We start from the raw sequence: 15,727 nt of genomic DNA on the forward strand, positions 1-15,727 counted from the left end.
CTCCACTTGTCCAGTTTCCTCAGATTTGGACCTCGTGCTAATATTGCCTTGGGAATCATATTCTTGATGCAAAAAATATTATTTTATGGCAGTCAAACTGTGTTATCTTTGGCATTTTTCATAGATTTGACTAAAGAAATAGGAACAAAGTATGTGTTTTTGCAACAGGCAAAAGTAACAGCCAACAAAAGTGACTAAAGAAGAAATTTGTAATTATTTTATTGCTAAGTTGTTGCAGTAACTTGCTGTATTTCACAGGGAAAAGCTCTTCTCATTATCCTTTCAGGCTAAGACTTAATCTGAAGCTGCCATGTTGTTCTGCTCTAGAGCATTCAGTCTGAAGAAATACTCCTTTGATCTGTGGATGTTACTTGTGCAAATCTTAATATCAGAATACATTTTACGAATCTGCATAAAATTCTTATAATGACCAAAAAAATGACTTGATGTTTATTGCACATACCTGCTGACACTTTGTAATACATATTGCATGATCCATTCCACCTAATCTGTTCATTTCAAGCATTTGTCTCAGACTATTGTTTGTGTTTTCACTGTCTAATGTAGACAATGAACAAAGCATGGCCTGGATGCCAGTATTTTTCCACAAGGACAATATCATTAGTTTCCTCTTGGGAATGAGGGAGGGTGTGAGTCAAGAGAGGGCTGGTTGAAGAGAAAAAAACCATTTGTAAGAGAGTTGGAATAGTATATGGCAATGAGAAATCCACTAGTTTAAATGACTAGGGTCAAATGGTGTGTTGCATATTTCAGTAATGATGTCAACAATTAAACCAGAGAGCTGAAGTCCTAGTCTGAGGTTTCAATGGGGAAATTTAAGAGCAGGTTGTTGGTTGTTGATAGAAAATCTGCAGGGGTCTAAAATAGGGGTGTTTGGGTGTACTGTACTGATGATAACTTTTTAAATTAATGCTGACATTATGTCAAAAATATTAATATGCTATCATAAATAATACAGCATCAGTAACTATCTGGTTGTTTGCATAGTTGGAGCATTTCTCAAAGAGTGACCCCAGCCATAAAATGGAAAAATGCAGTAAACACTGTTAGAGCTCACATTGTGACATTGTGGAATAACTCTGATGCAACTTGCATGTATTTATAGTCATAATATTAGTATCAAGCTATTCTCAAAAATAAATATAGACTGATAATAGTTTGATATATAATGCCCCATTCTGTAAAGAAACTAGAGACTAGCTGTAATACATTATAATTTATAATCTATAATTCCACGTAAAAGTGTGTATAGTATATAGAGTATAGTGTATAGTGTGAATTACTTTTTTATTTTTATTCTTCTTATTTATGTGTGTGTATATATGGTTGCAGGTACAAAATACATTTCACTGTGCATTGTACTGTGTATAACTGTGCATGTGACAAATAAACACTATCTTAATCTTAATCTTAATCTTAATACATTTGCTGGGCACTTTATTAGGTACGCCTTGTTAGGACAAGGTTGGACCCCCTTTTCCATTCAGAACTGCCTTAAAGTCTTCATAGCATAGATTCAACAAGGTGCTGGAAACATTTCTCAGAGAGTTTGGTCCATGTTGACATGATAGCATCACACAGTTACTGCAGATTTGTCATCTTCTGCTCCATCACATCCCAGTGGTGCTCTGTTAGATTGAGATCTGGTGACTGTGGAGGTCATTTGAGTACAGTGAACTCCTTATCATGTACAAGAAACTGTTTTGAGATTATCTGAGTTTTGTGACATGCCACATTACACTGCCGGAAAGAGCCATCAGAAGATGGGTACACTGAGGTCAAAAAGGGATGGACATGGTCAGTGATAATGCTCTGGTATGCTGTGGCATTTAAATGATTCTTGGTCCAAAGAGGCCCAACATGTGCCAAGAAAATATCCTCCACACCATTATATCTGTGGACAGACAGATGTGAGGCCATCTTGCTGACCATCAGCCTGAGCCACTCCCACAAGGCAGGAGGAATCCATGCTTTCATGTTGTTTACACCAAATTCTGACCCTACCATCTGAGTTTTCCAGCAAAAATCAAGGCTCATCAGACCAGGTAATGTTTTTGCAATTTTATATTGTCCAATTTTGCTGAGCCTGTGCAAACTGTGGTCTCCTGTTCTTAGTTGACAGGAGAGGCACCTGGCACGGGCTTCTGCCGCTGCTTCAAGGTTGGACATGTTTTGCATTCGGATATGCTCTTCTGCTTACTTGTGGTTATAGCAAGTGCTTATTTGAGTTACCTTTGCTTTCTTGTCGGGTCAAAGCAGTCTGGCCATTCTCCTCTGACTTCTGACATCAACAAGGCATTTTCACCCAGCACTGGATAATTTTTCTTTTTTGGACCATATCTGTAAACCTTTGAGATGACTGTGAGAGAAAATCCCAGCAGATCAGCAGTTGGTGAAATACTCAGAGAAGTCCATCTGGCACCAACAACCAAGCCACTCAACCTTAAATCACCTTTCTTCCCCATTTGGATGCTCAGTTTGACCTGCAGCAGGTTGTCTTGACCATGTTTACATGCCTAAATGCATTGAGTTGCTACCATGTGACTGGCTGATTAGATATTTGCAATAATGTGCAGCTAAACAGGTGTACCTAATAAAGTGACTGGTGAGTGTATATATTATGATATAGTATAGTAAAAAATAAACGGTCCTGTAAAAAACTAACTTCACCCCTACTGTTTCCATTGGAATTGCAAAAAAAGAGCTACACTGCAGATGTTACAGACCTCAGCATGTTAAATGTTAAAGTTCATGACAGTACAATTAGAAAAAGACTGAACAAGTATGGCTTACTTGGATGGGTTCCCAGAAGAAAGTCTTTTATCTCAAAAAAAGAACATGGCAACATAGTGTGATCTGAACAAATCACAAGACCTTTTAATCTCTGGCTCTCTTCCACAGCATGTCTTTTGTCCCGTCTCCCTCCCCTCACCACCAACCATTCGCGGCAGATGACTGCCCCTCGCTCGGCCTGGTTCTGCCAGACGTGTCCTCCTGTTAAAAGGGAGTTTTTCCTTCCTACAGTCACCAAGTGTTTGCCCATGGTGAAAACCAAACACAACATATCAGCACAAACACCTCATGCCAGCTGTGAAGAATGGTGGATGAGGGGTGATGATATTGGCTTGTTTTGCAGCCATAGCACCTGAGCACCTTGCAGTCATGGAGTGACTATGAACTGAAAAATGAGGCCATCTGTCTGACCCCTAAAGCTTCAAGGGAGTTGCAGTGGTGCTCTCTTGAGTTAAGGTCAGGACTTTGTGCAGGCCAGTCAAGTTCTTTCACACCAAACTCACTCATCCATGTCTTTATGGATCTTGTTTGTGCACTGGTTCCCACAAAGTTGGGAGCATAAAATTGTCCAAAATGTTTTGGTATGCTCAAGCATTAAGAGTTCCTCTCACTGGAACTAAGGGGGCCGAGCCCAACTCCTGAAAAATAACCCCACACCATAATCCCCCCCTCCACCAAACTTTACACTTGGCACAGTGCAGTCAGACAAATACCGTTCTCCTGGCAACTGCCAAACCCAGATTCATCCAGAAGCGCGATTCGTCACTTCAGAGAACATATGAAGTTTGGAAGTCTGTAGTGATTGACTCTACAGAAAGTTGATGACCTCAGCACACTATGTACCTAAGCATCCGATGACCATGCTCTGTGTTTTTACGTGGTCTATCACTCACGGCTGAATTCTCAGTCATTTTAACTTTGTTATAATCCTTCTAACAGTTGACTGTGGAATATTTAGTGAAGAAATTTTGTGACTGGACTTGTTGCACAGGTGGCATCCTATTACGGTACCACGCTGGTATTCACTGAGCTCCTGAGAGTGACCCATTCTTTCACAAATGTTTGTAGAAGAGTTTAAACACCCAGGACCTAAAATAAGCTAAAAAGCTCCACTGACTTCAATTCAATTTCTCAACATTTCTCAGATTTATCATTGCATGCAATAGTACAGTACGCCGGTGAATGCTCTTGGCTTCTTTAAACTGATGAAATTTTTTGACTGGTACTGTAAATGAACTGCTATCACAGCGGCCATAGAGAAGGAACTGTCTGATCTGCTCATTAAAGCACTTTTTGCCATCATTTATGTGATTCTCTTTGATAGGAGGCAAATAAAGGACATTCCCATACATGCTCACACACTCGTGGTCCTCATGTTTGTATGAATAACACACAAACTTTAATCACGTCTTCCTGCTGAGGTCAACATTGTGACACAACTCTAAGAAAGTAATGCCCTTTCCAAAATCAACTGGGAGTAGCTGCAGGCTGGATTTCAGGTGACAATTCTAAGTTATTAATTAACATGCTTTGGTCAAGACATCCGCAAAAAACCTGTCAGGGAAGTTTAGTGTTTGTCTTACATTATTCCAATGTGCTACCCACACAACTGCCTTTGAAATGTGCGTGCCACATTCTAACTTGTTGCTATGGAGAGTCACAGGACATCAGTGATATGAGTCACCGTCTAAATAGGAATACTGATCGTGGCCTCTAAATACCACCCTCTGACTAGAAGCAGTTAATGACAGTGTTGATTATGTCCCTCTAAAATACACAGATTACCTAATCATGTGACATTGCACTTTGTGTGTTGGCATCTGTGCTTCATGCCAAGCAAAATAGCATGCTGAATGTCTGTTTTCACAAGGTAAACTTTAATCCACTCTTGATTGTGGAAAGTTACAGAGATGTAATGTTTGGTTGCCAGAGGATAAAAGGATGTATGGAACTAAACTGGTAAGAAGTGGAGATTTGTAAGCCACTGATGCTGGCCTTTTGATTGGTTGAGCCTGGAATCACCCAATCCTTGTTAGGCCCTGAGCAGATTATTAGCGCCTTGCCAGGGTTTATGTAATCCTGGTCAACAATAAGCAAAAGCCCCATATATAGCAAACACATGGGATGGAAATGTTGCTACTATCCAAATCCAACATGAATTCCTTCATCTCTTCATAGTTCTGAAAACAGCATCTCAATCACAGCAAGACGTTGCAAAATATCATTTAGACACAATGCAGTTATTCAGAACTTGTAATGAGAGTCGGTACCAACAGAACCACAAGAGAGGAATTGCAAAGTAGGGTCCATAATTAATCTAATCTGAATTAAAGCCATTTAGCAATTTCTTTAAAACAGATGCTCAGACTTCTTGGATCTTGCAACCAGCAGATAATTATACTGCAATAAAATTTGTGATGTTGCAATAACAGCAAACAAATCGTTTGCCACATACTCCAAATAAATGTCAACATTGTCCAACATTTATGTTGTTTTCATGACTTTTTCATTCTCATTTCATCTTTCTGATTATGAAGAACGAAGACACATTTGCCTTTGGTCTCCAGGGAAACTTTATTTTCAATCTCTAAAAATAAAATCCATAAAAATAACAATGTATAATCTCTCAGAAAGAAAGAAAGGGTTTTTAAAGCTCTTTCACATAATCATACAGCAACCATCTCTTAACAATCCTCCATGTTATGCATCTTTCAAGCCGTTTTGGACTGAGGTCATTCAACATTGGTGTCAAAATCATATAAACACAGTACTTTATATTTATTTATTTTTATTCTGGGGATGAGCAAGAATAAAAATTACCACCAGAATGCCAACAATTTTCGAGCACCCTGGCTGAAATACTCTTGATAATGTCACAAGTACACTCACCCAGTGAAGTGTTGCCATGTCAGCAAACGTCTGAAATGTCATTTCTGTTTATGATTACCTGCCAATGCTAACTAAAACAGAAAAATTCATTGTGAACACAACTAAAATGTGGCATTCACTACACAGTTTCTTAACATCTGTGTTCTTTGATGTTTTGTCACTTCAACATTGCACACTAAGACACATTTGGTAGGAGGCTCATAAAAGATGCACTTCAAACAAGATTAATGAGATTTCAGCACTGCAGTGCACTAGAAATACATTGACACACAGTAGATACACAACAGATAGCCTGCTTTAGAAGAAATGTATGTTGTGGGTGTTGCAATGAGCCCTGAAGTACATGTTGACATAATGCAATAGACAGACATTTCAATGTCAAACATAAAATGAAATTCACATAAACTATAAACTGATAAACCCGTGAGGATTGGTACTTGTAGCTTTTTATGATACAATATTAGTGCATTAAAAAAAGAATAAGTTGTTTTTGAACCTTAACACAATATAGCCACAGATTTAAAACAAACAATCAAAACACAGTACTAGAAAATGCAATATAATAAAAATAGGACAGCTCCAGTAAAGCCTGGAATTTGGTCATCAGTGACAACACAGTAAACAGCCAATCCAAATGTACCATTTACATTATGTTTTTCATCCATCTTGAGGGGAAAATATAATACATTTCTAATCTTGTGCTTCTTTTACCTCTCTGTCGCTCTTTTTCCTCTGTACTGCAAAAGATGTACATATTAAACATCAAATATTAACTGTAAGCTTCAATAAATTTAGATGCAACACATTCAGTAGGCTAAATCAAACCGATAATAATCACAATAAATATAATTGTAATATGCAATACCAGCAGTGAAGCAATGCTTCGTAGCATTAACTGTTTTTCAAAGTTCATAATGGCCCCTCAACCAAGCATAGTAAAAGTGTAAAATAAAATAAACAAGATATTCTGTAGTATTCGACATATGTATGCTACACCAGCAACTAAGCCTACAGTCACTGTGAACAAGAGTAAAATGAGAGCTTAAATCACAGAATACATTTATTTTTCACAATACGAAAAAAAGACAGACAAGTGCATATGTCAAATAAGGCAAATATTGAATTCACTTAGAGTACAACAATTCTAAAAAATGTCAGTAGATATTTTGAATGCAGGATTAACAATAAGTGCTGTACAAAATGGACACATTAGTGCCAGTTTTCTTTTTATGTGGAGAAGCTTTAATCATTTAAAAAAAAATGATTACACTAAGCTTAGATCCCTGTTAGAGAGCTACAAAATACAACTGTAAATATTACAGACAGAGCTTCATAAATCTCTGAAAATTCGACCCTTTCTAAAAGCCCCAAAACACCACCACCGATACACCTTCCCCACTCCAGTCTCTGTTACTTCAGTGCAGGGTTTAACTACAGTGAAAAATAAACAAACATCAAGATGCCCACAGAGCAGACGGATAGCAAGCCCAAGTTGAGGAGAATTTTAACTCGAGGAGGCTCGTACAGCATCTCCGCAATGGCTCTTGCATCCTCCTTCCCTAGTTTTTGCTGCGCACTCTGCGCTCCATCCTTAAAGCCACAAACCAAGTCCAGCAAACGCATGCACCTGCTGGTCTCCCCATTAGTGTGGCTGCCTTCCTCTGCTCTGATCATCTCCATCTTTCCAACACCCATCTGGGCTCCAGGGGTGGTGGCGGGGGATGTTTCTGTACTTGGGGTTGCTGGGTCACGGTCCGTAGAAGGGATCAAAAGTTTGATATCCATCCCATCCACACACCTCTCTCTTTTTACGTCCGGAGGAATGTCTTTTCGGAGGCTTGTGTCACCATTACAGTGGTTCTTCTCGGTCAGTCGGTATGTTTCCTCTCTGTCTTTGGCGGGAGTCATTTCAATGTCACAGAGTCCCCAAACTGTGGTGGTGCGAACCTGCTCCTTATCTGGTGGAGAAGTACAGAAACTGACCACGACCGCCACCAACCCCGAAATCCAGAAGAGCCCAGCTGCAAAATACATGTAGTGAATATGAACAATGAAGGCGGGCCTATTATCAGGCTGGTCACAGCGAGGCTGGCGGTATATAAATGCCAGGATCAGTCGTGTGGTACCTAGAGTAAAACCTGTCATGCCTCCCCAAAATGCACCCTTCTCATTACATCGCTTCCAGAATACACCTAGAAGGAAAAGGGCAGCGATTGGTGGAGTGAGGTAGCCAGCAACTTCCTGGATGTAGAGGTATGTCTGTCCACCTTGCATCTCAATAATGACAGGGACCCAGGCAATGCTGATGACCACCATGACCACAACAAACATGCGACCCACAATCAGTAGCTCGCGTTGGGATGCTTTCCTCCGAATAGTTTGGTAGATGTCCAAGGTAAAGATGGTGCTTGCACTGTTGAAGATCGAGTCGAGGTCACTCATCAGGGCAGCTATCATGACTGCCATCATAAGACCCCTGAGTCCCACAGGCATCACTGCCATAACCAGACGTGGGTAGGCAATGTTCGAGCAGCCGGCTTGAGAACCACACACAGCCATGCAGTGCTCTGGTCCGATGCAGGCAATCTCATCTGCAAACATGATGCGGGAAATCATTCCTGGAATGACTATTACAAACATGGGCAGGATTTTGAGAAATCCAGCCATGAGTGTTGAGCCCTTTGCATGAGCAATGTTCTTTGCTGCTAGTACTCTCTGAACAATAACCTGGTCTGCACACCAGTACCAAATAGATGCAGGAGTCTGACCAAAAATGAAGCCTGGCCAAGGAATGTCTTCATCCAGGGGACCTCGAAGGATGCGCAGTGAGTCTGGTTTAGGCTCAATGCGACACGAAGGTGAGTACGTGTAGTTTCCAGTGGCTAATATAGCAGTAACATTAGGAACTGCCTGCATGTACTTAGTTCTGACACCCTCTAGCCCACCAACTTTGATGAGACTCATGATTGTTAAGGTTAGGGCTCCACTAATCATCAACACTGCCTGAAGGGCGTCTGTGTACAGCACTGCCACCAATCCACCAGTGACAGTGAGTAGAGCAGTCATACTGATGAGCAGAACAATTGACAAATAGAGATTCCACCCCAGGGACTCCTGAATAAAAAGAGCTCCAGCATACAAGTCCACAGACAGTTTGGTAAAAATGTAAAGTAGCACAGACAAGAAAGCAAAGTAAATCTTTAGTCGGTCACCACCGTAGCGTTTTGACAAGTACTCTGGCATGGTATAGACTCCCGAGTGGATATACACAGGGATAAACACCCAGCCCAGCAGCTGCAGAAGAAGAAGTGCATTAAATTCCCACGCTCCCACAGCAAAGCCACTTGCGGCTCCTGACCCGGCCAGGCCAATGAAATGTTCACTGCCAATGTTGCTAACAAACAGCGAGGCACCTATAACTATCCATGTCATTGAGCGTCCAGCCAGGAAGTAGCCACTCACAGTGCTGCGATTGGCTTTCCACATAGCAAGAAACCCGATGGCTAGCACCAGGATGAAATACAGTGCCACCACCGATATGTCGGCTGCTTCCATTCCACCAGCCATTTTTTTAAGAGATCTCTTACAGGAACCCTTCCAAAATAAAATGGAAATATATAAATATAGTTATCTTGCACTTGGTTAAAAAAAATAAATAAAACGGAGGAATGGGAATGTTGTGCTTTGGTTTGCCGTCTGGATGGAAGATGTTAAGATCCACCGTCTGGTCAAATTCACTACTTGAACGAGGTTATCCACCGGCACAGAGGTCGTTCTAGTTTTTAAGCGGAGGATGCTGCATGCCTCTGGTCTAGAAAGAGTAAAAATTCCTGCAAGACAGCAAAGAAAAACACTACATTAGAGCCTTGATTTGAGGGGGGGGGGGGGGGGGGGGGGGGGGGCAAAAAGAGAAAGACAAAGAAACAAAAGACAAATGTGTTGCATTTGACGACATCCTCACTGGTATATAACTCAAACTGCAAAAATAAATTGATTAAAAGAAAAAGAAAAAAAAAGTGAAAATATGCTCAATAAATCCCACAAAGATCAATATAATGCTGATATTCAGCGTTGCAACTCCAGTATTTTTCCAGCACCAGTCCTTGGGATTAGACTTCCTGTGACTTTCCTCCTTAATCTCTTTAAAACACAAAAAGACTCAAGCCACACTACTATAAAACCTTCAAAGAAACATTATGTAAGGCACCATGAAGAGTAGCAAAGAACAAAAGCGCGCAACCAGAAACTGTGCCGCTGCTGCATTACCCAATAGGTAGCTTGACTTGTGTCTTTAATAAAAACCTTGCAGTTCTTTAAGATAAACATGACTGTATATAGGTAGGAAAAACATGTTTATGGCTGCAAGTTTAAATAAGGAGCGGTCGGCTTTTATACACACACACACACACACACCTGGTGTCTTCATATTCCAGCCCTGAAATTAGGAGAAAATTATTTAACTGCATAAACAAAAGTTAAGCCACTAAAGTCTATAGTTAACTGCATTCTGCATATGCTAAATATTCCAAATTCTGCAGAAACTTATAAGATTAACAGACTAATGGATCAAATAAAATTCCTGTGTCAGCAAAAAAGTAATAGGCATGGGGATGTCTGAGCACATCTGTTTTGTGTCAGTTTCACACACACAAAACACACACTTGGCTGCCTGGCTTCTCCTGAGGTTTCAGCCTGCCATGCATGGGAGAAAATAACCCCACGCATTGGACTTCACAACCATGCTTTATGCATAACCATCCTTCTCTATAAAAGAAGCCTTTGTTTTCATTTTACCATCCCATCAGAGGGCTGCACTCCATGTGTTCACCACAAACTGACTATGAGACGCTGGCTCTGAAATATTGCATTCATTCAACAGACAAATATCATTGTATTTGCAATATCATTATAAAATGCAGGACTCAAAACAATCACCATCACGCCTGTATGCCAGGATCTTCTTACACATGCCTCACTCAGTATGCTGCCAAATAATGACATTATGGCATTATTAGTGCCACAGAAACAGACTTTAGCATATATATATGTGTGTGTGTGTGTGTGTGTCTGTGTGTGTGTGTGTGTGTATGAGTGTGTTTAGTTATCGTTTCTTTTAAATATTTCTAGGCCAAGAGCTACTCCAAAAAAGTTCAGTGTGAAAGTTCATAGCGGTTACTTGAAAGTTGAGAAGCATGCCAAGACAAACCTGTCCTGGCATGTGCCAATGCCACAGAGGGCTCATAAATTACATTGAGATATATAAACCCTGAAGCTTAACATTAGCAGCAAAAATAAATAAAAATATGTTTAAAAAAAATCTATTAAAGACAAAACTTTAATAGATTTTAGATGTTTGTTGCTCTCTCGCAGTGGTCACAACAGCCTGCAGGGAGACACTAAATGCGCCACCTTTGCCAATAACACAGTAAGAAGATCAGGGCTTTGGAGGAATGGTCGACTAGCACCATCGTGGAGAGCAGTGGTATAATGGATAGTTAGTGTACAGAACAATGCTGCTTTAATTAATGGCCAGATGTGCCTGACAGCCTGAGGAGTGCCTTTGTGGATACAAAGAGGCGGCGACACTAGTGTACCAGTGGTCAGGCGTGAAGCCCCAGTTGCACCTAAGTGGTGGGTGGAAATTTCTAGAACAGTCACTCATTCATCCGCCTGCGAAAACTGCGCATCTTCTAGGAGATAGTACTCGTCATCATTAGCGATCGCTGAGATAGAGGACGCATCTCCAAACAGCACGGACAGGACTTATAATGCCTCACACTCGTACCCTCTTAAATATCTGTTATTTCTCTCTGCCTGATGTCAGCCGGGAGATAAAGGTCTGATGGCTCAACAGCCAGTTGGCAACACAGTCAATGAAGACCTGGCGCTGCTGAAAACGGAGCCACACGGGCTTCCCACTGGCACGCGGTCGGATATTTTTAAATGATAAAAGCTCAGCCTCCACACACACTCACCGGTTCTGTTGACAAAAACAAAAAAAAAGAAAGAAAGAAAAGAAACCCATGCAAGCTAAACGTGTACCTTCGTTGCTAGAGTTCGAAGACGCGCCAAAAGAAAAGACATGTAAAAGCGTCTCTCTGCGCGCCCCATAGGGGAGATGTGAAAAGAGGAGAAGCGGCTCCGTCCTGAAGACTCGCAGCTTCTAGATCTCCTCGCGAGGTTGTTGACTTGATATCGACGGCCGGTTGTCTCCTCTGAGTTTCTCAGTGAGCTCCGATGCCCGTCGTACAATGCTGCCCGTGCTCCTTATAGGCATCCGCTTCATTCCACGCCCCACACGTGTAGCAGACCCGTGACGTGTTATAGGGCGCAAAAACACCGCCTACTAGAAATTGCTCCAGCTTATTATAACTAGGCTACTGGTTCTTTTGGTCACCTGTGTGTTTATGTAAGTTTAGGAAGTAAGGCAGGTGCAATTCAAGGGGAAGTCAGTGGCCAGTGGCCACGCCCACTTCCCATCAGCGTGCTTTGAATGAGGAAGCTCATTTGCGCTTAGTTTCAGGTTCTCTGTACTACATATGTTACATGTAATATATATATATATATATATATATATATATATATATATATATATATATATATATATATATATATATATATATATATATATAAAAAGTGCCAAGTCTACTATAAGATGCTAATATTTTAGTGAAAAGAAAGTATGGGTATTTGTGCAAAGAACAAAAAAGCTGGTTTGTTTAACTGGATAAAATTTGTCCAACTTTTCAGTAACTTTCCAACACCACTACTGGTCAGACAAACCATCCTTAAGCTTCCCAAACCTTCTATAATCTTCTGTGCACCCGTATTTAGATACCAAGGTGGCTTCTTAACCTGAAATAACACACCCAATGTGTATTATAGAAGCTACTAGAAACCCATTTGTTACAGAAGTGTTGCTCCTAATAAGATTGAAAGTGAGGTTAGTAATCTGGGAAAGTCCAGAAACTACTAACACTCTACTGCTCCTTTTGGTAATAGGTAAGCAGTCTTCTGACATTGACTTTTTTCTAAGCTGCAATTTTACTGAAGCCTCCCCAGAAAGGAATTTTGTCCACTATGCCAATAACAATGCCCATTAGAGGAATAAAGTTATGCATATTTTGTTTTTGCAACAACACATGTTTTCATTTTCCAAGTGACCTGGCACAGATGAAGTTATTTGTTGGAAAGCATCAGACTTGCAATCAAGAGGAAATAGTTGTCGTTTTGGAGCAACAAGAGAAAACACCAGCAACTTCAACACCTAATATATAGGGACTGTTGTGCCATCACTGTATTGCAACACAGAGTTAAGCCACATGAGCTTTGCTCTTTAAAAATAATAATCATATTACATGCAGTTGGGAGAAATGCAAATGTCTCATTTTCTTCTTCTTGTGCAGAGTGGGGCCCTAATTAGGGTGTGCATAGTAAGGTAGGGCATTAATTGTCCTAAATACCCTACCTCACCATTTGCAAATATTTGCATAAGATGCATAGTCTAAATTTTCATGGTTTTCTGCAGTCCGTACTGCATGCATTCATGTTTACCATATTACAAGAGATTTTTACTGGACTGCATCTGTGTTGTGCAGGGGTAGGATGCAGAGTTTAGGTTAGGTTACAATTGGTTTGCAGTGCAAGTTATAGGCTCACTATAATCAGCTGCACAACTAGGGTTCTGTTATAGCAGCTGCTGGCACTACTAACCAAATAATATGAAGAATGTACCAGAATCTTGTAAAACATAACAGTAAAAAAAAAAACACTAATAAAAATATTGTCCCAATCAGGCATACTGCACTGACCATAATAACAACTGTCAACAGCCTCAGCAGACAGATAAAAATATGATTCAATTGGTTGACTTTCAACAAAACATCCTGCAAGGCAGACACAGCTCTGCATACTACGGAGGGAGGGAAACGGAGTAAATTTCCACTCACTCTTCCAGACAGATATCTTGGAAATTTCCATTTGAGACAAGACTACATTTCCCAGCATTCTTTGCGCCGCTGTGCCTGCGTTTTTGTTGAGCGACGCAAATATGGCAGTGGTGTGTTTCAGTTTGACCAGGAAGTAGGAATTGATTTACTTTTTGTTGTTGTTTGCGTGCGTCTTATTTATTTATTTATATTTTGTTTGGAAAACTTAGCTATACCCCCCCACCCCCGACTGGGTTGTCGGGCGTTTAATTGCTTTTAGTAGGCGGCTTTTTCAGTTACTTGAGAAATTAAACGGTGAATTAAAGTCGTTTATTTACCAGATGGTATATTTGTACATTGTAAGCGTCAATACTGGAAGAGGATGAGGTAGGAAACTTTACAGGCGTATACTGTTGCTTGTGTATGAATTGATGAAAGGAGAATTATTTTATTATTGTTGTTGTTTTCATGCTTGGCCAAATGATTTGCATTTAATCTGTATGATTTCTCAGAAGAAATCAAACAGTGGAATAAATACACCCACTGGTTCACCTTCCTAGTACTGGGTTGGACCCCCTTTTGCCTTCAGAGCAGCCTTAATTCTTCATGGCATAGATTCAACAAGGTAGTGGAAACATTCCTCAGAAATTTGTTTCATACTGACAGGATAGCATCACACAGTTGCTGCACATTTGGCTGCACATCCATGATAATGAATTTCCTGTTCCACCACATCCCAGAGGTTAGATTGAGATCTGGTGACTGTGGAGGCCATTTGAATACAGTGAACTCACTGTCATGTTCAAGAAGCCATTTGGAGATTATTTGAGCTTTGTGACATGGTGCGTTACTCTGCTGGAAGCAGCCATCAGAAGATGGGTACACTGTGCTCATAAAGGGAAGGACATGGTCAGCAACAATAGTCAGGTAGGCTGTGGTGTTTAGATGATGTTTAGTTGGTACTAAGGAGCCCAAAGTGTGCCAGTAAAATATCTCCCACACAATTACACCAATACCAAATGCCTGAACTGTTTATACATGTAGGATGGATCCATGACTTTATGTTGTTTACACCAAATTCTGATCCTACCATCCAAATGTCACAGCAGAGATCAAGACTGATCAGACCGGACAACTTTTTTCCAGTCTTCTATTGTCCAGTTTTAGTGAGCCAGTGTGAACTGTAGCCTCAGTTTGTTCTCTGCTGACAGGAGTGGCACCTAGTGTGATCTGCTGCTGCTGTAGCCCATCTGCTCAAGGTTCAGCCTGTTATGCAATCACAGATGCTTTGGTTGTAACGAGTGGCTAATTCAGTTACTTCTGCCTTCTGACACCACCAACCGTGCCATGTTCGAAGTCATTTAAATTAATATTCTTCCTCAGCTTGAACTTCAGCAGGTCGTCTTTACCGTCTACATGCCTGAATGCATTGAGTTGCTGCCGTGCCATTGGTTGATTAAATATTTGTGTTAACAATCAGTTGAACAGGTGTAACTAAAAAAAGTGGCCGATGATCATCACATAAGTACAGACTTTTAGAAACGTATATAGCCAAATAAAACAAAGAGCCTTTGTATTAATCCATCCCAATTAAAACGTTATAAAACAGATTCAGAGAGCAGATAAATATTGTCCCTGCAGCAGGCTCTAGAAACTGTCCCCACTTTGATCTCACAAGTCTCTTTTCTCTGACCTACATATTTGATTTTCCTCTCCTCTCTGTACTTTTAGTGGCCTCTTTTACCCATTGTTTTGAAATGTTTTTTTTTCTATATTTTCCCACAAAAAGCACCTTGTAAGTGTTCCAGAAACATTTTTGTCTAAAATAATACTATTATCTATTTATGCCAGAATAATGCAACCCATGTGTTGAATGATTAATATTTTTCAAGCCTCTCCAAACTGCCTATAATGCTCTGAAAAGATGTTCTTTGAGTTCCCTGTTTGCACTGGCCGCTCTTCATCACTTTATCATGCCGGTCATAAGACCTGCGGTGTTGATTGGCATTAGGCTGAACAGCTGGTGGATTATGCCTTTAAATGCTTTAATTAGGTAGGTAGGATGACTAATGAACAGCTTTAAATTAACAGCCTGG

General features: G+C 40.5%; 1 protein-coding gene across 1 annotated transcript; it reads right to left on the minus strand.

Annotated features, from left to right (window-relative positions):
* Positions 1 to 5,380: 5,380 nt before the first annotated feature.
* Positions 5,381 to 11,956, minus strand: slc5a3b (solute carrier family 5 member 3b). Its single transcript, XM_030758463.1, has 2 exons — positions 11,746 to 11,956; positions 5,381 to 9,533 (listed from the first exon to the last, which is right to left on the minus strand). Exon 2 carries the CDS (start codon positions 9,268 to 9,270, stop codon positions 7,135 to 7,137), a length of 2,136 nt encoding a protein of 711 aa, XP_030614323.1. The 5' UTR covers positions 9,271 to 9,533; positions 11,746 to 11,956; the 3' UTR covers positions 5,381 to 7,134.
* Between the last annotated feature and the right edge of the window lie 3,771 nt (positions 11,957 to 15,727).

Source organism: Archocentrus centrarchus, chromosome 21 (assembly GCF_007364275.1).
Source record: "Archocentrus centrarchus isolate MPI-CPG fArcCen1 chromosome 21, fArcCen1, whole genome shotgun sequence".
Classification (NCBI taxonomy): domain Eukaryota; kingdom Metazoa; phylum Chordata; class Actinopteri; order Cichliformes; family Cichlidae; genus Archocentrus; species Archocentrus centrarchus.